The 26,983-nt window shown below is 35.9% G+C and overlaps 1 protein-coding gene across 3 annotated transcripts; it reads right to left on the bottom strand.

Annotated features, from left to right (window-relative positions):
• Positions 1-7,053: 7,053 nt before the first annotated feature.
• On the bottom strand, positions 7,054-25,551 carry LOC110791128 (WPP domain-associated protein). 3 transcript variants are annotated; one of them, XM_021995887.2, is made up of 6 exons: positions 25,088-25,551; positions 20,757-23,082; positions 12,810-12,936; positions 10,242-10,343; positions 8,395-8,796; positions 7,054-7,398 (listed from the first exon to the last, which is right to left on the bottom strand). In XM_021995887.2, the coding sequence occupies exons 2-5, from the start codon at positions 22,997-22,999 to the stop codon at positions 8,734-8,736; spliced, it is 2,535 nt and encodes an 844-aa protein (XP_021851579.1). In that variant the 5' UTR covers positions 23,000-23,082; positions 25,088-25,551; the 3' UTR covers positions 7,054-7,398; positions 8,395-8,733. The 3 variants fall into 3 exon arrangements, with proteins under 3 accessions (XP_021851579.1, XP_021851577.1, XP_021851578.1); XM_021995885.2 differs by having other exon boundaries at positions 7,054-7,404; XM_021995886.2 differs by having other exon boundaries at positions 7,054-7,444.
• Positions 25,552-26,983: the final 1,432 nt, after the last annotated feature.

Raw genomic sequence — 26,983 nt, forward strand, 5'->3', positions numbered from 1 at the left:
GAGTATGTCCTGGATGAAGCGATGCTCGAAGCCGCAGGCGAAGGGGTCACTCAGGCAGCCCTCAATCGTTGGATTGATGCCAACAAGGATGTAAAATGTCTAATGCTTGCAACCATGAGTGCAGATCTACAGAAAACGTTCATCAACTCAGATGCTTTCACGATCATCAGTGAGTTAAAGAACATGTTCCAAGATCTGGCTCGAGTCGAAAGATTCAAGACTCATAGGCAAATTCTTGAGAATAAGCTTAAGAAAGGCGAGCCCGTAAGTCCACATGTTCTCAAAATGATTGGACTCATTGAGAATATGATTCGGCTGGATCAACAATTCTCTCAGGAAATGGCTGTAGACACCATCCTCCATTCTCTTCATAGCGGGTATGATCAGTTCAAGCTGAACTACAGTATGAATAGTCTGGACAAAACGCTCACTGAGCTTCACGGTATGCTGAAAACCGCTGAAAAGACGCTCAAAAGTGATAAGCAAGATGTGCTTATGGTGCGTGGGGGCAAGTTCAAGAAATCTGGTAAGAAGAGGAATGCTAAGAAAGGTGGCAAGAAGGCCAGCCCGACTAAGCAAACTGGCGCCAATTCTGAAAAGAGGAAGGTCAGTCAACCCACTTCTGAATCCGAATGCTTCTACTGCAAGAAGAAGGGGAATTGGAAGAGAGATTGCTTGAAGCTAAAGGAAGATCAGAAGAACGGAACAGTCGTTCCATCTTCAGGTATTTTCGTTATAGACTGTATACTTGCTAATTCAAGTTCTTGGGTATTAGATACAGGTTGTGGCTCACACTTATGTTCCAATCCACAGGGACTAAGAAGTAGAAGGTTAAGCAAGGGTGAAGTCGACCTACGAGTGGGAAATGGAGCACGGATTGCTGCATTAGCTGTAGGAACTTATTATTTGTAGTTACCCTCTGGGCTAGTTTTGGAACTGGAAGACTGTTTCCATGTTCCAAGTCTTACTAAAAACATCATTTTTGTTTCTTGCTTAGATGCTAAGGGATTTTCCTTTTTAAAAAAGACAATAGTTGTTCGTTTTATTTTAAAGAGATGTTTTATGGATCTGCTAGATTAGTCAATGGACTTTATTTATTAGATCACGACAAACAAGTTTATAACATAAATACCAAAAAGGCCAAAAAGGATGATTCAGATCTCACCTATCTGTGGCATTGTCGATTAGGCCATATTAACTTGAAACGCATAGAAAGACTTCAAAAGGAAGGAATTCTAGAACCATTTGACTTAGAGGATTATGGTAAGTGTGAATCATGTTTACTTGGCAAAATGACAAAGCAACCTTTCTCTAAAGTTGGAGAAAGAGCAACTGAACTATTGGGTTTAATCCATACAGATGTATGTGGACCAATGAGTACAATTGCTAGAGGTGGGTTCAGCTACTTTATCACTTTCACTGATGACTTCGGTAGATATGGTTATATCTACCTAATGAAGCATAAGTCTGAATCCTTTGACAAATTCAAGGAATTTCATAGTGAAGTAGAGAATCAATTAGGCAAGAAGATTAAGGCATTGCGGTCTGATAGAGGCGGTGAATATCTGAGCTATGAATTTGATGACCATCTGAAAGAATGTGGAATTCTATCAGAATTGACTCCTCCTGGAACACCACAATGGAACGGTGTGTCGGAACGGAGGAACAGAACCTTGTTAGACATGGTTAGATCAATGATGGGTCAGGCCAAACTTCCAATAGAATTTTGGGGACATGCACTAAATACAGCTGCACTCACTATAAATAGCGCTCAGTCTAAAGCTGTTGAAAAGACTCCATATGAGTTATGGTTTGGAAAGCCTCCAAATGTGTCTTTTCTTAAGATTTGGGGATGTGAAGTATACGTCAAACGATTAATTTCAGACAAACTTCATCCAAAATCTGACAAATGTATCCTTGTGGGCTATCCAAAGGAAAAAAAGGGGTATTACTTCTACAATACATCTGAGAACAAGGTGTTTGTTGCTCGAGATGGTATCTTTTTGGAAAAGGATCACATTTTCAAAATGACAAGTGGGAGAAAAGTAGACCTCGAAGAAATTCGAGTCGAACAACAAAATCTAGAGAATGCTCAAGATGACATTCAGGATGAAACTCAGAGATCTTTAGAAGTATATGGTGAGAATCATGGACCATCTAGAAATGTAACCCCGCGTAGATCGCAGAGATATAGATCTCAACCGGAAAGGTACTTAGGTATTTTGACGAACGAGAGCTATGACGTTCTATTACTTGAAAGTGATGAACCTGCGACTTACAAACAAGCTATGACGAGCCCTAGCTCCAAGCAATGGCAAGAAGCCATGCAATCTGAATTAGACTCCATGTCAAAAAACCAAGTTTGGGATTTGGTCGATTTGCCAGATGGCTACCAAGCCATAGGAAGCAAATGGGTTTTCAAACTGAAAAAGGACAAGGATGGGAAACTTGAAGTTTTCAAAGCTAGATTGGTTGCAAAAGGTTACATGCAAGTCCACGGTGTGGATTACGATGAAACCTTTTCACCAGTTGCAATGCTAAAGTCTATTCGGATAATGTTAGCAATCGCTGCATATTACGATTACGAAATATGGCAGATGGATGTCAAAACCGCTTTCTTAAACGAGGTTTTAACAGAAACTGTGTTTATGACACAGCCTGAGGGTTTTGAGGATCCAAAGAATTCTAAAAAGGTATGCAAGCTTAAGAAATCAATCTACGGATTGAAGCAGGCATCAAGGAGCTGGAATATACGTTTTGATGAAGCAGTCAGTGACTTTGGTTTCATCAAGAACGCAGACGAACCTTGTGTATACAAGAAGGTCAGTGGGAGCAAAATTTCTTTTCTAGTATTATATGTCGACGACATATTACTTATCGGAAATGACATTCCTATGTTGAACTCTGTCAAGATTTGGCTTGGGAAATATTTTTCGATGAAGGATCTAGGAGAAGCACAGTACATACTGGGCATCAAGATTTACAGAGATAGATCTAAGAAGATGATTGGACTTAGTCAAAGCACTTATATCAATAAGGTGCTTGAAAGGTTCAAGATGGCAGACTCTAAGCGTCCATGTCTCATGGAATGACTCTAAGCAAGACTCAGTGCCCAAAAACACTTGATGAGCGTAGACGAATGAATGGGATTCCATACGCATCATTGATTGGTTCAATAATGTATGCTATGATATGTACACGCCCGGATGTTGCGTATGCACTCAGTGCTACGAGCAGATACCAGTCAGACCCAGGAGAGGCACATTGGACTGCTGCCAAGAACATTCTGAAGTACCTGAAAAGGCACAAAGATGATTTCCTGGTCTATGGTGGAGATGATGAATTAATTGTTAAAGGCTATACGGACGCAAGTTTCCAAATCGACAAAGATGATTTCAGATCACAGTCTGGGTTTGTCTTCTGCCTCAACGGAGGTGCAGTAAGCTGGAAAAGTGCTAAGCAAAGCACCATTGCGGATTCTACAACTGAAGCGGAGTACATTGCTGCACATGAAGCAGCAAAGGAAGCTATATGGCTAAGGAAGTTCATAGGTGAACTTGGTGTAGTCCCCTCCATTAAAGGACCAATAGCTCTGTATTGTGATAATAATGGAGCTATTGCACAGGCAAAGGAGCCTAGACACCACCAAAGAGTTAAGCATGTACTTCGTAGATTTCACCTTCTACGAGAGTTCGTTGAAAGAAAAGAAGTCGAGATAAGCAAGATTGGAACTGATGACAACATCTCAGATCCATTAACTAAACCTCTGCCGCAGGCGAAGCACAACTCGCACACTGCAGCTATGGGAATCAAGCATATTGGAGAATGGCTTTGATGTCCTTGTTTAATGTTTTGAAGTTTTAGAGTTTAATACTTTGTAAAACATTATTGGTTAATCATTCACAATAAATGAATAGAATTCATTTTTTCATTTAATTTGTGGTTTATTAAATGATGAGTCCCTTCAATTTAACGAAATATTCAAGATAGACTGTCAGGACCAGTCCTGTGGCTAAGAAATGTCTATCAAGTGAACTTGAATGTCAAAAGTTGAAAATGGTCCCTGGTCGGAGTTTTCTATAAAAATGGACGCATAGAAAACGTTAGACGACTAGAATGCAAGATGACTAGTAGTTCTGTTTCTTGAACTATGTGGACATGGCAATGTCGTAATCATTTGCATAGATACTTACTTTGAGAAGACTAGTATTGGACAGACCTATGAAACTTTACTGTAAGAGATGAAAATCTGTCATAAGTAAATTTCATTAAAATTATTAGACACTAATCCTCAATACTTGAGTGATTTGAGATTACTTGTTTGAGAACTGCTTACTTTGACGTTGTCAACCGTCGCACCGTAAAAAGGAGGCTATAAAGGCAACGCTCAGGTAATCACCTATCAAACGAAGTCTAATCTCAAGATCGCAAGATTGAGATTGTCCTCCCATAAATCGGGATGAGATGCTGAAAGTTTTACAAGGCCACTCGGAGAGCTAGAAACTGTAAAATGCATGGCCGTGCTCAGATGAATCATAGGCTATGATTATCTGTTTATTTGATCAGTTGAACTCTGAAACCGAGAAACACCTCTGGACATAATAAGGATGACAACTCTTACCTTATGTTCAAGAGCAAGCATCGAGCGACAAAGGAATTAGGAAATGCACACTTGTCCCTAAGGAAAAGTGGGAGACTGAAGAAAATAATGCCCTTGGTCCAAGTATGCATTTGATGTTAAGTCTAATAAATGCGGTTCAGTATTAATTAACAAGTTAATAAATTCAGTGAGATCAAGTGAACTGAATGCCTAGCTAGAGGCCGCTTCAGTTCAAGTGGAATTAATGATATTAATCCATAGCTTACTCTTGACTGAACCCGTAGGGTCACACAAATAGTACGTAAACGGATCAAATATTTTATGGCATTAAATACTCCATTTATGGATATTCAGAATCGACGGATCTTGGTTTCAGTGGGAGCTAAGATCGTCAAAGGCAAGCAAATGAATACTCCGGAAACGATGATATTGCCGGAAACGGAAATATGGATCGTATCGGAAATATAAATATTATCCAAGTCGTAGATGTTGCCGGAAACGGAAACATGGTACGTATCTGAAAATATTATCGGAAATGGAAATATTGCCGGAATCGGAAATATTGCCGGAAACGGAAATATTGTCAGAATCGGAAATATTATCGGAATCGGAAAAATAATTCCGGAAACGGAAATATTAAATATTTGTTCGAAACGGAAATTAATTCCGGAATCGGAAATATTAAATATTGTTCGTATCGGAAATGAATTCCGGAATCGGGAATTTAATCGGAAGCGCGTCGTACGAATTAGCATCGGACAAGACTTGCTAGACGAAGGCCCAGCACGAAGCCAGACCTGCGTCCAGCAAGCCATACGCATCAACACAACGCAGCAAGGCCACGCCAGGCCCAGCATGGCGCGCGCGCAACATGGGCTGCGAGCAATGCTCATGGGCTGCGAGCTGTGCAGCTCGCGTGGGCCGCGAGGCTTGCGCAGACTTTGCGGTGCTCATGCTCGTGTGCGGTTGTGTGTGATACGAATCCTAAAGCTATTGGAATTCGTTCTATGATTAAATCCTAATCCTAGTAGATGGAATTTATTTAATAGAGTTCTAAAGGGATTCTAATTAAACTAATTGGTATTCTAATAGGATTCTAAATCCTTTTCCATGACTCTATAAATATGTGTCTAGGTTCACAAATTTATACACAAGTTTTCAAGTATTCAAAGCTAGGATTTTTAAGCAGAAAAATCAGCCATAACACTTGCCCTATTTAGCCGAAAATAAGTAGTACCTTAAGGGCGATTCTAGTTGTTCAATCTTAAGGCGGATCCGGACGTGCTGTGGACTTTCTACGGAGGGACGACACTTGGAGTCCTAAAGACTTGTTCTTGTTCAGTTCGGGCGCAGCTAGGTAAGGCACGCTACAAAGTGTATGCATCCTAGACTAATTATATGATTATGTGCAATTAATATGTATCCTGGCATTAAGATTTTTCCGCATGATTTATGTTGTTCATATGTATCATAACCTAACAGGAGGCCTCAATAATTATTATTTATGTTTTAAAAGTTAGTTGACATTAAATTCCGCTGCGTAATTCTGGTACTAGCCTTAACCTTTATCACGGTGGCGGTAATACTTTAGTAATTCCTTTATTTTAAGTTGGAAAATGGTTTTATAAAAGCAAGGAATTATTAGGGTGTTACATCATATGTGAGTCTTTATATTGTTGCTTCTTATTGTTTATCATTTATTAGCATCATGCTAGGTTGTCCATATATTAGTACCATGTTTAGGATTGTTTTATTTAGTATATAGTACTCAGCTTTGCTGATTACGTGCTTTTGTTTGTGTGTGTTTGATCATGGATATGCCTTATTGATCTTGTGATGACCCATTTTGGTGAGCAACCTTTAAGGATCAATAAGCACTGCCCATCTACATGTTTAAAGATGATGCATCATTGGGTTAGGGATTGGAGAGCTTATGTAGTTTAATTTTGATATTCTAAGTTGACTTTGATTTGTTTAAGTGGACTTTAAACTTGTTGAATTAGTATGTTGACTTGGTTTTTCATTGGTTGATTTTGGAGTTAATTCCGTAGTGGACCATTTATAAACTTAAAGTTATTCATTATGTTTTCCGCAGCAAAATTCTGAACAAGTCGTTATGTTTTCACACGGGCGATAACGTCTTGATAATTCTCTATATTAATATTAAAAGGTAATTTTAGAAAAAAGAGAATTGTCGGGTGTTACAGTCAAGGCTCGAGAAAGCTCAAAACTCGGTTCGAACTCGAAGAATTCTTATCAAGCCTGACTCGATAAGGATTTTTAAGCTCGAGGTAAGTTCAAGCTCGGGAATATTTAACCAAACCAAGCCGAGCCATATAAAATTATGCTCGGTTCGGCTCGTGTCCACCCCTAACATCATACAGACTTGGCAGAATTTTAAAAATAATGGGCTACTGGGCAAGGACATAAAATGTCCAGCCGAAGAACGCAAGCAAAGCAAAGTGCCATCCCCAAATTAAGATATAATAGAGTAGTTAACCAACCACGAGTAGCCAAAGTGGTGGCATACAAAACTCTCTTGCTGAAGGTGCAAAAATAAAAAGGCAGATGAAATTGAAAGGAAGTATAAGCAATTGCCACAACCCGGCACAGGCAGACGTGAGTATCCATCCTGTCACAAGTAAGGAAGTATAGGGCAAATGACCAAAATAACCTTTGTTCTCCATCGGATGATGCCGTAAACTACCAAACTGTTTTCTGTGACGAGGCACGTCAGTAGGAGACCAAGTTGGGGGAATAACAATCTTTCATCTACATGCCAATTCCAACACTAAAGTCTGCAACTAAACTCGTGAAATCAGAGGAAGGACATTAATTTCCGTTCTGAAAGCAACAAATCATAAACCTTATGAACAGCTGAAAGATTGAAGATCAACAAGGCAGAATATTTTTCAATAGCAAAGTTTCAACAGGAAAACAAAGAGGTAGCAGAAATTTGTTCACAATATTTTGAGCTGAAAGATTGAAGTTCAACAAGAGCATCAAATCAACCAAAGTGTGGTCAAAGAACTTTCCAGAATTCGATTAAGGCTATGTTGTTTTGATGGAAACCACTTTACCGGAAAATGGTTTTCTTTGTTTCTTTTGTAAGGGGTGGAAAACATTAAAGGAAAATAAGGAATGTCACATTTTTTTCCCCTACTCCCTTACGTTTCTTTCTCTCTCCTCCCATCCATCTCTCCTTTCCACTTCCATTTTCTTTTTCTCTATAACTTTTCTCGTAAGAAACAAGGGAAAACTACTTTACAATTCTGTTTTCCGTTGAAACAAACAGAGCTCAAGTGTAGGAATTACTGAGACTAGCAAACATATGATAGAAACTTGAATGAAAGGAAAATCAGAAGTAACAGATAAGGGTCCTCAAAAAAACTCGTTTCACCGCAACTCAATTCTCAATCAAGTAGATTGAATCAGTCAAAATTAGTTCAGAATGTATTAAACAAGAAAATAAGAACAAATCTAGGAGGCAAAGTCACTGCAAAAGAATTAAAAAAACTCATTTTCAATGAAAGAATCTCAATGAAGATGTACAACTGGAAAACAAAAGAAATATAACAACACACAACTGCCGGTTTCAACCCAAACAAACTGAAAATCGAAAGTGCAGTACTCAGGGAGGAAGAAAACCTCCACAATTAAAAGCACATGTGAGATTAATAAGGTAAAAAAGCAATACTATAAATCATACCTAATTTATGCACAGAAGCAGTGAATGATTCCATTATTAAAGAAAACATTTCAAACAATAAAGACAAGACGAGAAGAGAACTAACCGGGCAACGTCACCCCACACACAGTTGGCCAATGACACCCAGCGCCATGCCAACCAAGGCACACCACAGCGTGTGGCATCGGATTGAGCAAGGATTGAGCAGATGATGACCAAGACATAGGCGTAAGGAGTGAGCAAATGAAGAACTATCCATGACTGAGGAACGGGTATAAGAGGACAGAGGAACAGATGGGGTGCCAACTTTTGAGAAGTTGAACAAGTTGAGTATTGCATATGCTGACAGCTAAATACACGCTTGGAAAAGTGGATAAAGTACAAAGTAACAACCGATCAAGCACCGGGCAATGAACACAGCTGAAGACATCTAAGCAAGGCGCAATTAAATAGTCTTTACTGCTTCTTCACTTAGTTCTCTTTTAACTAGCTTTAAAATCTCAATGATCTGCATAGTTGGAAAATTGTTTATGTACATAACAAACATATATGTAGTCTAACAGGAAAGCAGAAATTGTACATACAAAAAATCTGAATACTGACTTCATATAAAAAATAATAACTCCGCCTAGGATAATAGCATCATTTAAAATTTTCTCCTTCATCTATCTTCTAAATCATACTTTAAACAATTAATTTATATTTTTATGGAATTACAATTCTGTGAAATTCTGTTCTAAAAAAATACAACAATACCTTCTGTGCATTATCTGTAATACTCTTCTAGAATAAAATCTTTTAAAGATTGATTAGTAAATACAAAATTGAGGATTAACAAATTGCAAGAATACGATTTTAAGAGGCACTGACCCAGGTAACCTATGACCTTCCTCTCTTTCTCCTTCCAAATTTGTCAAGTTAAGAGGAGGTTTTAAAACCCATGTTAGTATTTTTCTGGGAAAAAAACACTAGTTGGGACTTGGGAGCCTATCTTTATCCCATTACCCCCCCCCCCCCCCCCCCTCCACGGACCACCACTACCCACCCTGACTTCTATTGATGGTCAAATAGATAACAAAACCTTACAACTAGGATGCCATTGTTGTCATGTTTAGGCGAAAAAAAGATGAAAAGGTAGAAATGTCTTGAGCAGGAGTAAGGCACTAAATAAGGATTTTCAAACTCATGAAAATGAAATTCTATGGAAGAAAAGAAGGATCTAAGCCACTAAGGACAAAACAGGATCATAAACTAAAAGAAAACGGCCTCATACTTAAGTTCAGCAGAATAATCCCTGATACTAGGTTGTGGTGCTCTAGGATACATCTAGCTGACCTCAAGTAAAAGACCAGTTTTATCTTTTTCATCTAGGTTTTAGGTAGGGTGTATAATCCTTCAGAAGTATTGGGTACTCCCACTAAAGTTAACTAATTGGTCTAATCTTATTAAAATTCATAACATTGAATTGAGAGAAACACAACAATTAAGACCTACATATCAGCTTAAAATAACTTCAAAAATAAGAAATTGACTACTCCCTAAAACATAAATTTAGTAACATTAGGAAACTAAATAATAAGAAAGCCAAGGCATATGCCTACTTTAAATGTATACAGAGATGAAATACGTCCTCAAGTCCACAATCCATGACCAACAGACTTTAGACTTGGACTTCTAAGATTGGACGAGGCTTAAATTTTAGAACCCGTCTTCTTCCTTCTAGTACAAGTATGGAACCTCAGAACGGGCCTCCTACGACAAGGAATAGCCCAACCCATCACAACAGCCAATCACCTTGAGAATGGAGGAAAGGGAATCCCACCTCTAAAGTGTCCCTAGTCAGACTTGATTCCATGACCTCAAGGTCATGAGAACAAATTTCCCCCCCCCCCCCCCCCCCCCCCCGAAGCATAGGCAATTAGGCATGCAAAAGAAATTGAGCATAGAACTTACTCCGGGATAATGTTGCAATATTGGAGAATAATGATCAAGGGCAACGTAAATCTTCTCAAGAAGGCTCGAGAGAGTATCCACCTCATCCCCTAAAAGATCCACCTACATCCAAATCACAAATAAGATGGGAAGGTAGCCAAAAGTTAGGGACTAAATTAAATCATGATCATATATCATATACCATATTAATCCATTTGTTCTCGAACAAATTGAACGGATAAAGTTTCTTCAGACAAAATCTAACAACGTTGACCTCATTTATTAATTACAGAGTAATATATAAGAAAAGACATTACCCCTTATCATTTGGGACCTAGTTAGAGTTTTTAATGTGTATTTTCAATATCTCAACTATTCTAATTTTTGTTAATTTCTTAAATACATGCAATATTTGACTTTTTTGCATTATTCAAACATTTACCTTGACCATTAATATCTTAATTGTACGTATATTAGAAAAAAGTTATAAAAAGTTGATGTTGTGAAAATATACATTGAGATAAGCCTCATGATAATTAAGTTAGTGACATTTATTTTTATATACAAGTGGTAAAATGAGGTCAATGTTAATAAATGAATAGTGCAAAAAAGTCAAATGTTACATGAATTAAGATATCAGAGAAATAATTAAAGATATTAATAGTCAAAGGTGTGTCTTAAAGAACGTCAAACTATTCAAGTTATTAAGGAGTAATATTTTCAAAACACAAGACCGCAACTTTAGTCAGAAAATTTAAGGTTCACATCCCATGACAACATTCGTCAAATAATCTTCTGTCCCATTCCATATGATCACTTCAAACAAGAAATATAGAATATTTTTATTTGAAGAGAAAAATATCACTTCAATCAAAAAATATAGAATATTGTCACATATCTAAATAACTACATACTCCATACGATCTTTGTTTTATAAAATCACAATATTCATAAGAAAATATCACGCACTCAATCACTCATAGCGTGCATACAGTAGTGTACAATGCCAATGCAACACCATAATTTCCCGAAAATCGGCTCATATATGATACTCTATCCGTTTCCGAATACTCGCTAACACTTGTGTTTGCGCGGTTATTTTAAAAATATTCGGGGTAGACAAAGAAATGAATAAACTAATGTGCAAGTGGGATTAACTGAGATACTTTAGTTGTTTGTGTGAGAGAGAAGTAATAAAGAATTGATGCAAGTGTGGTAAATAACTAAATATGAGAGAGGAACAATAAAGAATTAGTGGTCTCATACCAAATGAAGAAGTGTTTTGAGTACTCAGAAACAGCCGGAGAAGGCAAGTGTTGCAAGTATTCAGAAACGGAGGAAGTGTATCTACGAAAGAACTTTTCACCGAGACAATATAGGCTATTAGCTATCATCTAGATAGGACTTACATGTCTTCTCCTGGTGTCTCCTTGAGTATTAGTTTTTTTCTATGAAAAAAATATTTTAATTAAAGAAACTTTGAAAACTCTAAATTTTCTAAACAAACTGTTTCCTTTCCTTCTACACTATATATGTACATGAAAATAAATATTATGGCAAGAATCTAAAATAATATTTAGTTGAAGAATGTATGATAAGCATGGAAATAATCTCAAAATTTATGTTATTACTGATTTTCCAATAATTTTTGCATACGTAGTAATACTAATGACAAAATTAAAAATATTACACGTATGATTTACAAAATATTTATGAAGTTAATAACATATACTTTTTTGACGGGAAAATCAATAGCGTCGACTAGGAGACGCACCAATAATGATAAAAATTGGGGTTGAACAAAATTATCAGATTCGAAAATAGTGTACCTGAACCTATATCGACTATGGTTATTGGAAAGGATATCCGATTTGGAAAATTTGGATATTATTTTAAAAGAAATGAGGTATTTGACATCGTTGGTAACTAGTGTTGAATATCATGTAATTGGGAATTTGTGGTAACGTTAGTAATTAGTGTTTTGGATATTAAAAGATTTTAGTTATAAAGTCTAAATTTTCAAATTTGATAGTCGGCTAAAATCTTAGGCACCCAATTTGGATATCCAAATCTCATTGATATCACATCATGGATATCGTTTGTAGTTTTATTGGCCGTTTTATTGGCCATTTATTTATGGATCGATATCCAATACTGATATATCGGTTTCGGACCAAACCATACCATGCTTAACCCGATTAATAGTAGTATTAGAAACACGTGTATAATAGTACAACATTTGTTTTACGAGCGAAAATTGTAATTATGTATCAAGAATTGGTGTAGGCAACAATATTGAGGAATATAAACTTCCATACCAAATAAACTTATACTATGTCCTTAATTTTTCAAATTTATTACTCTGCATAGAACAAAACATGATTTATTTTATTTCATTAAATTCTTTTTAATAAATTAGTGTTGTATTAAAAAAATACGAAATACATATTTAGTAACATCCGTGAGTTGCAAAATTCACATTAAGCTATTGATCAGCTAATAGAGGATGACTAATTATGGAGTTTGCATCATCTTTTTTAAGTTCCATCAGAGGTCCACAACAAATGTTAAAAAATCAAAGGGACATACCTCGGCTTCAGCTTTCTGAAGGTCAGAACACTTCTTATCCAGCCTTTCTTTGTATAAGAAACCCGTCCTTCGAAGCACGTTAACCTTGGGAATCAGAGTATGTAACTGAAAAGAAGAATTCTCCAGCCTACAGGTATAATCACATTGATTATTATGTTTTAGAGATAACTACAGAGAAACATTTGGAAATATGCAAAAGTGAGTTAGGAGTTACATACTCCTGTGTCAACACTTATAACACCTAAAGCTCTAACATAACCACTGTGCATGTTATGTGAAAATCCTCCTTCCATAAAAAATAAAATGAAAACTAAAAAGGACATCCATCCCCGTCCAAAGAGTCAAAAGACATTGGATAGATAAATAAAAAAGGATGATGATTACAAAAAAGGCAATACATGAATATTCGAGATTCCATGAATTAACTTGAAAGTGTTAGGACAGATTCCTTGTACTTTGGTGTATTCTTTTCTAAAACAAAGATCTTAAAACATTACATTTTATAGAGGAAAGATACACAACAGTTAGGTTAATTATCCTAACTTATCAGAGGAAATTAAAAAAAAATTACTATCTATGCAAGGTTTTATGTCTTGATGAGTCTAATCTGAACTTATGTCCTAAAAATGCAACATAGTCTGATGCGCGATTGATATTTATTATAACAACTAAAATAGTCCTTTTTTCTGGAACATAGTCTTAAACTATTTTGAGATGTTCCATAAGGTGTATGGTGTTGGAAAGTACTACCTTGATTCTTTGAAGATCTACTTGGTTAATATAGATACGTAGATGCAAGAGGAGACATGGTATAACTTTTGGGGACCACTTACTTTATTTACTACTCCATCCGTTCTTTTTTAGTTGACACACTTTTTAATCACGTTTGTCAATGCAATATTTCAATCATTAATATCTTTAATTATCAATGGGTAAAAGTTATTAAAAAGTTGATATTATAAATCCATAAATTAGACAATTATAACAAGACGCCACATGATTATATTTTTTTCTAAGTATAATCACAATTGATAATCAAAATAGATTATATGAATAGTGTAAGTATTTTATAAATAGGAAATAAACTCTGAGTTTTAATACTCCCTCCGTTCTTGAATGTTAATCCTTTCGGAATCTAAGACAATACACTTGTCATATGAATCTCAATAGAATCTAACCCATATGAGTAGGAGAGAAATAATTAAGGGGTTTAATGGGGACAAAAGTTTATTTAGAAATAAATAAGTGGGCCATTTGGACATTTATAAGGGTAGAGGGTGATAATTGTTGGAAAAATAAGGAAATATTCCAAAATGGACTAACAGGAAAGAAACATAAGTACACTTGTCACGCGAGTCTCAATGGAATCTAGCTCATGTGGTAGGAGAGAGAAATAATTAAGGCAATAATGAGGATACAAGTTTATTTGGGAATAAACAAGTGGATCATTTGGGTATTTATAAAGGTATAAGGGGGATAAAATGATAAATATTAGGACATAAAGAAAGATTCCAAATTTTACTAACAAAAAAAAAACAACTCAATACAGAAAAGAGGACTACTCCCTCCGTCCCATTTTAATTGTCGCCATAGAATGTTCACTGAGTTTTATGCGATAAGTTATAGTAAGTTTATCTATTATAGTTTAATAGAATAGTGGTATGGTGGTAGATAGGGGTGTGCAAAACTTGACCGGGACCTGAATCCCGTCCGGAACCGAACCTGAATTGTGCGATTACGGTCCGGACACTAAACTTTAAACACTATGGGATTCCGGCTTCCGGTCCGCTCCGGACAAAAAACGGATAATACAGGTCAAGACCGGAAATCCGGATTTTTTTAAAATAGAAAATGATTTTTTTTTGCCCGAGAAGCCAAATTAATACTCCCGCCGACCCGGATTAGTGGTTACACTTTCCTTTTTTGTCCGTCCCAGATTAGTTGTTACACTTCTAAATTAGGAATGACCCCACAATTATTATATCGTCTCTCTTCCCACTAAATTTCTTTTTGTCCCTACACCCTCTCTCATTCAATTAAAGAAATACCCCACTAACACCTACTCCCTCTGTCCCTTAATACTTAACCTGTTTTGACCGGACACGCTTGCCGATGCACAACTTTGACCACCAATTTCTTTAGCTACATGTTATAAAAACTTATAAAATTTTAATATTTTGAAAGTATATATTAAGATGAAGCCAACAATATATTATATACTAACATTTATTTTCATATACTAGAAATAAAATAGGGTCAAAGTAAATTATGTGAATAGTGCAAAAAGTCAAAACAGGTCGAGTATTAAGGGACGGATGGAATATCACATCTACTTTTTCAATAAAATAACAATTGATAGTCAAACAACCACTTATCACCTAAAACTTTGTGCAATAGTAAGTGTAACGAGTAATTTGGGACGGAGGGAGTAATAAATAAATAAAAGAGTAACCGTCACCCATTACCCTAATACTCCCTCCGTATTTTAAAAAGAGATACACTTTGACCGGCACATAATTTTAGGAGAGTGGGTTGAATTTATTAAAATAAGATAAACGTGGGGTAGTGGTTGAATTGTTTATTATAGTAAAAAGATGATGTGAGTAAGTGTGGGGACCACAAGAAAGAGAGAAATATTAATATAATGGAAGTAGAGACTAAAACATGTCAAAAAAGGAAAGTGTATCTCTTTTTAAAATACGGTCGTTTAAGGAAAGTGTATCTCTTTTTAAAATACAGAGGGAGTAACAAACTATTAGTTGCTTCCTCTTTTTCTCTCTCCTCGTCCCCTATTCTCTTTTCACAGGACCACAACCATTGAACCAGCCGTCCACCGCCATTCATGACACGCACAACAACACAAGATCGCGGATCCAACACTTCTGTCTCCATCTCCGAAGCGTCATGCGTAAGCACCGTTACTTTTCGCGGATAAAGGTATTTAGTTTTGTACTCCATAAAGTTGCTCGTTACTCTCTGGAGTGTTCAGCTTGTTGAAGGTAGTTAGAATGTATAAAATTATAGCGTGAGGACTCCAATTGGATCTTAGATTATGTTCTTGATCTTTCACAAACTAATTTTTGTAATATTTCTGATTTGTTGTTAAGTATTAATGTGTTTGGACTTGTAATTTTGGATCTTGTTGTACGAAATATAACGCTTGATCTACCTTGTTTAGAGTAAGGTGAGACTTGCAGACTTGCAGTAGTCTAATTTTTTGGATTTGTAATTTGTTGTTTGATCTACATCTTCTTGATCTACATCTAACTATGAAAGGGAGGTTTTTCTTATTTTTTTATTTTAATATTCAGAAATACAGAAATTTTCCGATCCTACCGGCCAAACCCGGATCTGACCGGAATATTCAGGTCTGGACCGAATTTGACCGGAATATTTCCGGTCCGGTTTCCGGACATAAAAGTTTCGAGATTCCGATTCTATAATTGAATGTGAGATGATGTAAGACCATAACATCTGATAGTGGGAAGAGAGAGGTAATAAAATATTAGCGAGTCCATGCCAAAAAAAAAGTGTGACAATTAAATTAGGAAGGATGGAGAAAGAAATTGCGACTATTAAATTGGATGGCAGGAGTAACATTTAAGAATGAAGGGATTATAGTTTAAGGAAAAGAAAGTACTAGAGAGTTGAGAGAGTGTGTGGGCCAAAGGTCTATAATGTAGTATATAAAGTTTACCCAGAAAGAAAAAATGCCAAGTGGGTAAAACTTCGTTGAATATACCAAAGCAAAGAGTGGGTAAAACTTCATAGAACGAAGGTAGTATCTTTATGCATTGATATAGATGCCCCGGCACAGAGGTAAAATCACAAACACAAAAAAAAAAAAAGGTTTTTTCATCAAATGCCCCCGAGGGTTAACGAAATGCACGAAATACCCTCAAATTTTTCAAAAATGCACCAAATACCCCCGGGGTTTTGTAAAAATGCACAACATACCCTTAATGACAATTTTCCTTCAGACCGTTAACGTAAAGTGCCGCTAACTTTTACGTTAAAATTGAGTTTAATTTATTTTTTTACCTTTTCCTTTTCCTTTATTTTGTCTCCTCCTCCTTCCCATGGAAGCCACTCATCTTCCTCACCATTATCATTATCACATTACAATTCAAATCCCAACACCATCGGAACCACCATCCTGCTGCCACCACCACCAACAACTCCCTAATTCCGGCAATTATTTGTGGGTATTAAAATTCCAGAATATTAAAATTAAAAAAACAAATTTTAAACAAAATCCGAAATAACCCCATTGACAGGTGAGAAAAACAGGAAGGATCATTCCCGGTAGGTGGCAGCAACTTCCCTTTAAACACAACTTCCCACTACTTCATATACGGTTCAAAGGTTAGTCAGATTGCTAATGATTGCTCGAAGTTGTAGGATTCCTGTTAGTGCTCTTGATGATTTGAAATTGGTATTGGTATGCCTAATGATTATGTTCTTTCCGTTTCATATTTTCCTAAGTATTTTAGGTTGTGTAAGTTAGTGAAATTGGTGATGTGGGTGTTTATAATTGTGTGGATTTGGGGGGTTTCAGGTTGGATTGGAGTTGATTAAGTGCATGAAGGAATTGGGTGTGCCAGCGATTTTGAAGAAGGGAGTTGGGGATGATTTGGGTTGCACAAAGCGTCACAAAACACACTCCCGCCTGCTCCTTTCACTCTCCCGTTGCTTCATCCAAATCTATGTCCTCCATCGCCACTCACAACCACCAAGGAGCTCTTCCTCTTCTCTTCTCGTTTTCTTTCTTTAACCCATAAATCAACCAAAAAAATCACCCAAAATCGTAGCTTAAACCAAACAAAAATTAACGATAAAATCACCATAAAAATTCGCACAAAAAACCAGAAATATCATCTACAAAAATCGAAAAAAAACACCCCTTCATTTGCAGAAAATTCACAACAAAAAACACTACTAATTCGTAGAAAATTCGCAGCAGAAACCCGACTCTAAACCCCGAAAATTTACCTCCCAGCATCCCTTATTCGTTGGTTTTCAATTTCAAGTGTTGGTGGTGGTTGAGAAAAGAAGATGATGATCCGCCATTGCAACGGACGGGCACCAGCTGCCATGGAGGAGGATAGAGAACACCCATTTTTGATATTTTGTTCAAAACTACAGACTCCATGGGAAGGAGAAGGAGACATAATAAAGGGAAAAAAAGGAGAAAAAAAAAATAAGAGTATTTTGTGCATTTTTACAAAAGCCCAGGGGTATTTAGTGTATTTCTGAAATGTTGAGGGTATTTCGTGCATTTCTTTAAACATCAGGGGCATTTCATGAAAAAACCGAAAAGAACCTTAATCGACACATGAGACAAGATGAAAACTATTTCTGAAAAAATGGAGTGTTATTTTTGTTATTTTAGGATATAAGAGATCTACTTTAGATGCATGGTTATTTCTTGAAATTTGTTAATTAATATTCGGAATTCATGTAATCTTTATCATACAACAAAGTATAAAAGCGAAAAATATGGGTGTCTTAGTGGCTAAGACAAACAAAGAAGAAAAGAGTTAGAAGACAGAAATTGTAACAGCTATAAAATCGTCCCACATAAAGTATCAAGTACAAACCTTGAATACAAATAGGACACAGATATCACTAAAACATAATGTATTAAATGCTCAACTTCACTTACACTATGATAATGATGAGGGCATGAAGTTACCAAAGAACGATGTTGTCTGGACTTGTCTCTATCTTAAATATAGGTGGATCAACGTATCACATTTGATTTATTGCTCCTACTTCCTAAAGATATATAAACATTCCCCTTAAATCAACTCAGAGCTTCAATTTCTTATTATTCAATTTGGCAATCAATCAAATTAATAATAAGCCTGTTAACTTTTGGTTATAATTTATACTCAGTAGTAGTTAATTCGTTTTTAATAGACATCTGACTGCAGCATGCCATAGCTGAAATCAAGGAAATTACAGAAGTTTATAGACTTACGAGTTACGACATTAATAACTCAATGCAGGGAACTCAAAGGGTTTATCCCAGGAGTAAACTCGAGCATGAAGGGAGACCAAGAAACATTTTAGCTGACAACAACAACAACAACAACAACAAAGCCTTAGTCCCAAAATGATTTGGGGTCGGCTAACATGAATCGTCGTAGGAGATCGTCATTGTCACCAATCAAACCAAAAAGGAGCAAGAAGTAATAAGAAAAACAAGGAAGAGAAAGTGAAATTAATGAAAGTAAGATAAGAGAAAAATGTATATATATTATAGAAGAAATATTGTAAGAGATAATAAAAAAAAAATAAGTAAAGTTTAAAATAAATGAATAAGTAAAATAAGTATATTTCAAAATAGCATGTAAATTAAAAAAAAAAATTAAAAGAATTTTAAAAATAAAAATAAAATAAAATAAAAATTAAACATCGAAAATATTTTAGCTGACGCATTTTAAATAAAATATTAAATAAAATAAAAATTAAACATTTTAGCTGACGCATTAACTAAATTAGCTAGGAAGAATCGAAAATATACTTTGTTAACCACCCCTCACGTTGTACAGTCCAAGTAATAGAATTATGCTCAGTTATCTACTTATCTTCACCTGGTGTGTTTTCTAGTTTCTGGTATGGTCTGATTCTTCCTGGTCTGGTCTGGATTTTACTGGTGCGGTCTAGTGTTTTTTGCGGTTGCTTTTTGCTTTTTCTAGTGTAATATGTGATTTTTTTCTAGTATGATCTGGTCTGATTTTAAGAAGAATAAGCAATAAGAATAAGGTGAAGAGAACATATCCTAAGTAGTAAATTAGTTATAAGTTTCACACAAAGGTTTTAATAGACTTACGACAATAATAACTCAACCCACAGACCACAAGGGTTTTATATCAGGAGTAGACTTGAGCATGAAGGGAAAGAAGGAAACTTTTAGCTAATGCAGAAACTAATTAGCTAGGGAGAACAAAAATTTATTATGTTAAACAGTTCTCAAGTTATATTAAAATCTTCACATAAAGGATATTTTGGCTTCATTAACAGTTCCATTTGTAAAATAATATCTGCGCCAAATTTTATCTATATTAAACCTGTTCACCGCTAGTTACAACCAACGGAAGTAGACACATAACAATTTATAGCATTAGCTAAAAATTCAATAAATTCAGATAATGAGGGATTCATGTAGGCAACTGAAACTCCAATTTCATGGCCATCATAAGTATGAACATACAGTGAAATTGCACTGCAACAAGAACCTGTGGAGACTTGGTCACTTGGAGTATATCCTATTTCCTGCTTGTTGTACTGCCTCTAAGTAATATGTGGAGACTTGGTCACTTGGGGTATCCTACTTCCTGCTTCCTACAACTCTAATCCTCTAAAGTCTAGATATCTTTTTGTGCTTTATGTAATAATTGTTTCTGGCTTTCTTCCCTCACCCACCCAAAGGCAAATTGAGTAGCACAAGAGCTACATTTTTTTAAACCATGTATTTTAAAGGATTAAAAATGTGCAACAGTTCCACCTCTCTATGTATTTAGAAAAGACTCTAGAAACAATATGCTAATCCACATTAGATAACAATTAAACCAGATCCCTACTCCACTAATGTTTTCTAAATTTAATCATTTCCAAATTTTAATTTGTACAAAAGAGTCACATGCTAAGCCACATCAACACCTGCTTATGTATTCTCTCCAAGTCAATGCTCATTTCCAAATTTTAATTTGTACAAAAGAGTCGAGTGCTAAGCCACATCAACACCTGCTTATGTATTCTCTCCAAGTCAATGCTTTTGCTAAATGATGAAGTTTGAGCAATCAGATTTCATCAATCATTGTTTCCTAAATCCTAAAACTGTGTAGCATACCAACAAAAAAGAATGAGAATGAAGTAAGGTATGCTTGCAGAAGTAATTTCACCAAGATACTAAAACACAAGAAAGAAGAGCACGTGTACCTCACATTGTTCCAGCCAATACTTTCTTTTATTCTGTGTTCAAAGTCGCCAAATGACTTGGATAAACCCTGAATGACATGGCATATAGATTTCATATGCTTAATGTGTTCATTGTCTTTCTCCTTCATCGATTTCAAGTCATTTTTCTGCAGTTCTAAAGCTGAAATAAACTTTGTCTTCTCTTCATTGGACTTCTTCAACTTATCTTCAGAAAATTCAAGTGTCATATTCAATTTGTCCACTTCAAGTTTATAAAAGTCAATTTGTTTCAGATAGTCTTCCATCTTGTCCTTCAGCAACACTAATTCTTCAATCTTGTCAGATAATAGAGCATCCTGACGTGTTTTCAAGCACAATAATTTATTTGTCTCCTCAGTAAGCTGCGCCTTATCTTTCTCAAGGAGAGCTGTAACTTCAAGCAATGATCTATTTTTTTCATTAATTAAATCTTCTAACACCAGAACCTGATGGTTCAATTCTTTATTTTCTTCAACCTTCATTGACAATTCGTTCTCCATTTCCGAGAACTTCCTTTGAAGAAAACCCAAGCTTTCATTGTCCTTCAAACATTTGTCCTCTAACCCAGTGAGTTCCGTTGACATATCTCCTAACGCTTCTTGGTATATAATTCCATAAATATTTTGTATGATAGAAGACTGCAAAAATGAAAAATCTTCATAATCTGATTTACTGGCAACATCAATCGCATGAAAATCTCCTTCATGAATAGTTCCACAAATATCTTGCTTGATCCTAGACTTCATATCTAGATCTCCAGAGCTACAGTTAATCAGTTCACCCATCTCCCTTATTATGCATTTGTAGATCTCTTCACTAATAGACGCTTTTATATGTTCATCACATACAGCACACTTAAGATCTCCTACCAGATTATGGAAGTTCTCCTCAGCCCAAGATTGTTCAAATTTCTGTCCGCGCAGCAAGTCCTTGAGACGACAATTTTCAGTAAGCAGATTACCCAGTGTGTCCCTGGAATGATTACAAAACTCGGACAATTTTTCATTCTCCTTAACAATGTTATCCAACTTTGCAATAACCTCCGGAATCTTTTTCTTTAATTTTTCAAAATCCTTGTCCTTTTTAAATGCTGCAAACGGTCCTTTTTCCTTCACGAGTTCCTTCTCTTTCAGAAGTTCACGCCTTAATTCGAAATTTACCTCCGTCATTTTCTGCACTGTTGACTCATGTTCCCGTTTCAACCCAGTTATCACAGTCCTACAGTACTGATAGAGTTCTGGTGCTGACATGTGTTTCAACGCAGAAGTCTCAAAATTCTCTGGCAGACGACTAACTTTAGACACTTCACATCTACCATTTTCATCCAAAGGCTGAGCAGAAGGTAAACCATGATTGATTAAAACCTTACGATGAAAATCCATTTTAATAGACCCTTGTGAACTAAGATTCCCAATTTCAGGACCAACAAAACACTTTCTGATGGAGTCTAATTCATGACGTAGACTTGAAATTTCATTGAACCTATCATTCAATGCTAACAAGTTCCTAAAATCCCAAAGCTGATTTTCATATTCGCATTGTAAACCTTGAACAACAGTGCTGAACACCATTGCTTCCACTTCTTTGCGGATATCCAACTCCACCTTCCACTCTCCAGAAAAAGATTCTGGTGAATAAGCAATTTTGTTCACTTGTTGACACATAACTTTTAGCGTAGCTTTGAGGCAATAAAATGCTTCATCCAAATCATTCTTCACGATTAATCTCTCTTCACCATTTCCACCTAACCCTGTTATGTCAGGTGACGAAACCTTAAATATAGGTCCTTTTGTATTTGCAATACATTTTCCAAGCCTTTCAAGTTGTTCTTTGACAGACAGATTAAAAAATCCATGAGACTCTCGACCATGCTCCTGCAATTCTGTTTCATCATGTTTTCTCAAGCTAATGGGTGCATCAATTTCACTGTTGCCAAAATTTATACAGCACAATTCTTCCTTCAACATAGCTACTTCAAGTTCTTTAGCACCAACTACCTCAGCAGCCTCTTGTGATACAGCATTCACCATGCCTCTGATAATAGAGTCATTTACCATTCTTGATATGGTTAAACGGTCATTTATATCCTCCATATAAGAATCCAAATCATCAATGAGATCATCACCTAAATTTTTGGTTTCATGAGTGTCACAAGACCCATCATTCAAATAATCAATGCAAATTCTTGAAGCTCCATCACTCTCGAAATCTTGAAAAGTACCCATCTGCCTTCAAAATACCGAAAAAGGGAACAGACTGATTCGCCCACTTTGAAAGTAAAGTAAAATCTGTATAACTCACCTACTCCCTACCACAAATATTAATAAATAGAATTAAGATTAGATCATAGGATTAGTAACAATAAACATGTGCAAAGTCCAACACTGAAGATTTAAAACTATAGTCTCGTTTTCCAGTTTATCTTTACTATATCATGCAGCTTACACTAGTACTATACTTATAAATCGATAGGTTAAACCCAAGTTTATCAAGGGAAGATCAAACATTGGACAATTTTCCCATCTAAGGTAATCCCCCCGTCTCTCTATCTTGGACTCCATTAAACTTACACTACATATATTCCGTCTTGTTTCTACTCAGCCTAAAACCCCAAGATTCCAAAGTTTGTCTCCATAACTCCAACTTACTTTCCACTCCTTCTTTTGTTTCATCAATCAACACAATATCAACTGCAAACATCATGCACCAGGGTATACCATCTTGGATTGACCTCGTCAATTCGTCCATGACTATAGCAAAAAGAAACGGGCTAAGTGATAGAATTGCAAGGGGTAGGGGAAAACCTAAGAAAACTTGGAGGAAGGTGATTGAGCACGATATGAGCTTCATTTGACTTATACAGCTTTCATGTTTCTGTTTCTGTCTATTTTTATTTTATTTTTTATTCTTATTTTTATTTTTTATTTTTAAAATTCTTTAACTTTTTTTTTTAATTTTTAATTTCACATCCTATTTTGAAATGTACTTATTTTACTTATTCATTTATTTTAAACTTTACTTTTTTATTATCTCTTACAATATTTCTTCTATAATGTAAATACATTTTTCTCTTATCTTACTTTCATTAATTCCACTTTCTCTTCCTTGTTTTTTTCTTTTACTTCCTGCTCCTTTCTGGTTTGATTGGTGACAATGACGATCTCCTACGACGATTCATGTTAGCCGACCCCAAATCATTTTGGGACTAAGGCTTTGTTGTTGTTGTTGTTGTTGTAGCGAAAAACTCGTAAATTTGAATCATGTGGAGAAAGTTATTAATAGATAAATATTGTTAATTATTGTTTATTAAGCTATTAAACAACTATATATTTCAATTATTAAGTTTTTCAACTATAATATAAGCACTTTCAATGAAATTTGAGAATAAAATTCGATTTTACGATTCGATTCTAAGAGTCCCTTCTGATTCAAAGTAGAATCCCGATTTTGACAACCTTGGGTGAGGTGTATTAAGATTTAATTTTCTGTAACAAAATATGGTCGAAGTTAACAAATTTTATGAATTAAGAACAACCTAATATCAGCTGGCTAGAAAGCTCAGAGTCCTATGACAAACAACATCAGACATTAGGACCAAAGGGAAACTGCAATACAGTTTACACCCAACCGACTTTCTGGAAAGGCACTTTAGGATCAAAAAATGACCATTTAAACATTTAGTACAGTTCAAAGTAGAAACATCCCAAGTAACTCGCATGTTGTATCATCTCTTAATCATACCACCTAAAGATAGTGCTTGGTTGTACTCTATAGGAGAACATTTTCAAGGAAAAGTGAATTTATCCATTTTAAGTTGTTTGGTTGGTAAAGGAAGAAAACAATTTTCTCAATGGCTGAAAAATATTTCTCCCAACGATGGGAAATTGGGAACCGTTTCCCAGTCTAGTGGTAAGAAATCAAACAATATCTCAGCTCGGGATTACAAACCTAATCGTATTTTTTGTTTGTTTGCAATATACAGTATATTCCCACCCTCCCTTATAATGTTAATTAATCAAGAAACAAATAAAAACCTGCTGCCTTCCTCACCACAACAGCAGTTAAGAGACCATTGACCACAAGGGAAATTAGGTGTATGACCAATTATATTACCACAAATACAACACATATTTATGACTTTATTAGTGAACCAGAAATTCATCACCAATTACATTTTACAAGTAACTTATGCTTCCTGTACTCGGTTCAATAATCATTTACAATATAATAACCTGCAATGTCTCAAATTATTCCAATTAAACTTGCTAAACAACTTTTAGGAAATCATATTATACTATTGTTTTAGCATTTACCTGGTGATTAAAATTGAGGATCCCACATCAATTACTGTAGCGAGAGAAAAGCCGGCAGTTGGGATGCTGTTAGTCGGCGTCGGCGTCGGCGTCGGCGTCGAAGGAAAACTAACTGACTTTACTCAGACTGGTCGGCTTGGTGTCTTGAGAGCTGGTTCCGGTGAGTTGTGCCGCCGTGGAATTCTACAGTCGCTACCGAGTGCCGACAAGAGCCGTCTACGCTAGCACGCAAATGCAAGGACTCAAGGAATTATTAGCGCTAGCTAGACCCACTGATTCGTATTGGTGCCTGTTGAGAGAAGGGAGGTCCGGTAACTGGAGGAGGTGGGCAGGTGAGCGGTGGGCCAACTACATGTGGGTTTGGGGAATTTGAGGTTTTCGGGATAATTTTTTTGTATGTAGTACAAAGGGGTTTTTGACTGAAGTTGAAGTCAGAGAGAGAGGATGATGTACTGATGTTGCTTGCTACTTGCTCCACTAGCCGTTGAATTGGTTTTTTTTGTTTTTTTAAACCAGTTGAACAACCTTTTTTAAGAAAAATAAATATACTACTTGTATTTTTTCTATTCTTTCGAGTTAAATACTTGTTTTTTTCATGTTTTTTAGAGTACAAAATCTTATTTACATGGGTTGTACGATAAGTACTGTACACCTATGTTATTCAGACATGGGTGTCGGTGTCGTGTCCGACAAGGTGTCGGAGTGTCTGACACTCCAATCCAAATATTTGTAGACACTTCGACACGGTCAAAGGAGTGTCTTGACTTATTTTTTGGACACGGCTCCCATACAAAGAGTCGGATTAAAAAATCGACACTTTTTATAAAAATAAAACATAGTTTTTAAATCCTAACACTTTAAAACATGCAAAGTTGAAATTACTATTGCAGCAATAATGTTGTGACGGTATTGTCCCCGCTTCTCACTCTTTACTACTGGTTTGCCCTTCTGCCAGATCATGCCACGTTCTTACATCTAACCCTTCCGTTTTCTTGGATGAGCTGTGACTCTTTCCCCTTTCGTCTTCTACTATCCTGCATTCTTGCTATCAGCTCTTTCCTCTCTCATTATTTTGTCTGTGCACTTTCAGCCCTGGAAGATGGGATCAGAAACTTTTCTTACTCATTGCACTCCTTCCGAGTTCCGAAACTCCTCACTCTCACTTTGTCTTCTTTCTCCCTGGTATGATTCTATCTTCTCTGTTTTTGTTAAAATTAGGGTTCTGTTTTTCGCTTGTAATTGTTGAATTAATTAGGGTTGATTTTGCAAATTGATTCCGGACAACAACCTCACTTCTTCCCTGACCTTAACATTTTGGTGGGTAATCTTCCATTTAATGTTGATAGTGCTGAGCTCGATGGGTTGTTCGGTGTTGCTGGTGTAACACCCCGACAATTCCGTTTTTCTAAAATAACCCTTTTTATAAATATAACTATAGAGAATTATCAAAGTATTATCGCCTGTGTGAAAACATAACGGCTTATTCAGAATTTTGCAGCAGAAAACATAAAACTAACTTTTAGGTTTATAAATAATCGATTACATATTAAGTCCCAAAAACCAATTAACGGAAATAAGGAAACACGAACAACACGACAAATTTCAAGTCCAAATTAACAAACTAAATCACTTAACAAAACAAATCTAAATACAAGCTCTCTAATCCCGATCCCAATGATGCATCATCTTCAAACCTGTAGATGGGCAACGCTTATTGATCCTTAGAGACTGCTCACCAAAGATGGGTCATCACAGGATCAATAAGGCATAGCCATGATCAACACACACAAACAAAGCACGTAATCAGCAAAGATGAGTACTACATACTAAAACAATAATAATCCTAACATGATACTATTAAACGAACAACCCTAACATGATACTAATGAACATAAA

Source organism: Spinacia oleracea, chromosome 5 (genome assembly GCF_020520425.1).
Source record: "Spinacia oleracea cultivar Varoflay chromosome 5, BTI_SOV_V1, whole genome shotgun sequence".
NCBI lineage: Eukaryota > Viridiplantae > Streptophyta > Magnoliopsida > Caryophyllales > Amaranthaceae > Spinacia > Spinacia oleracea.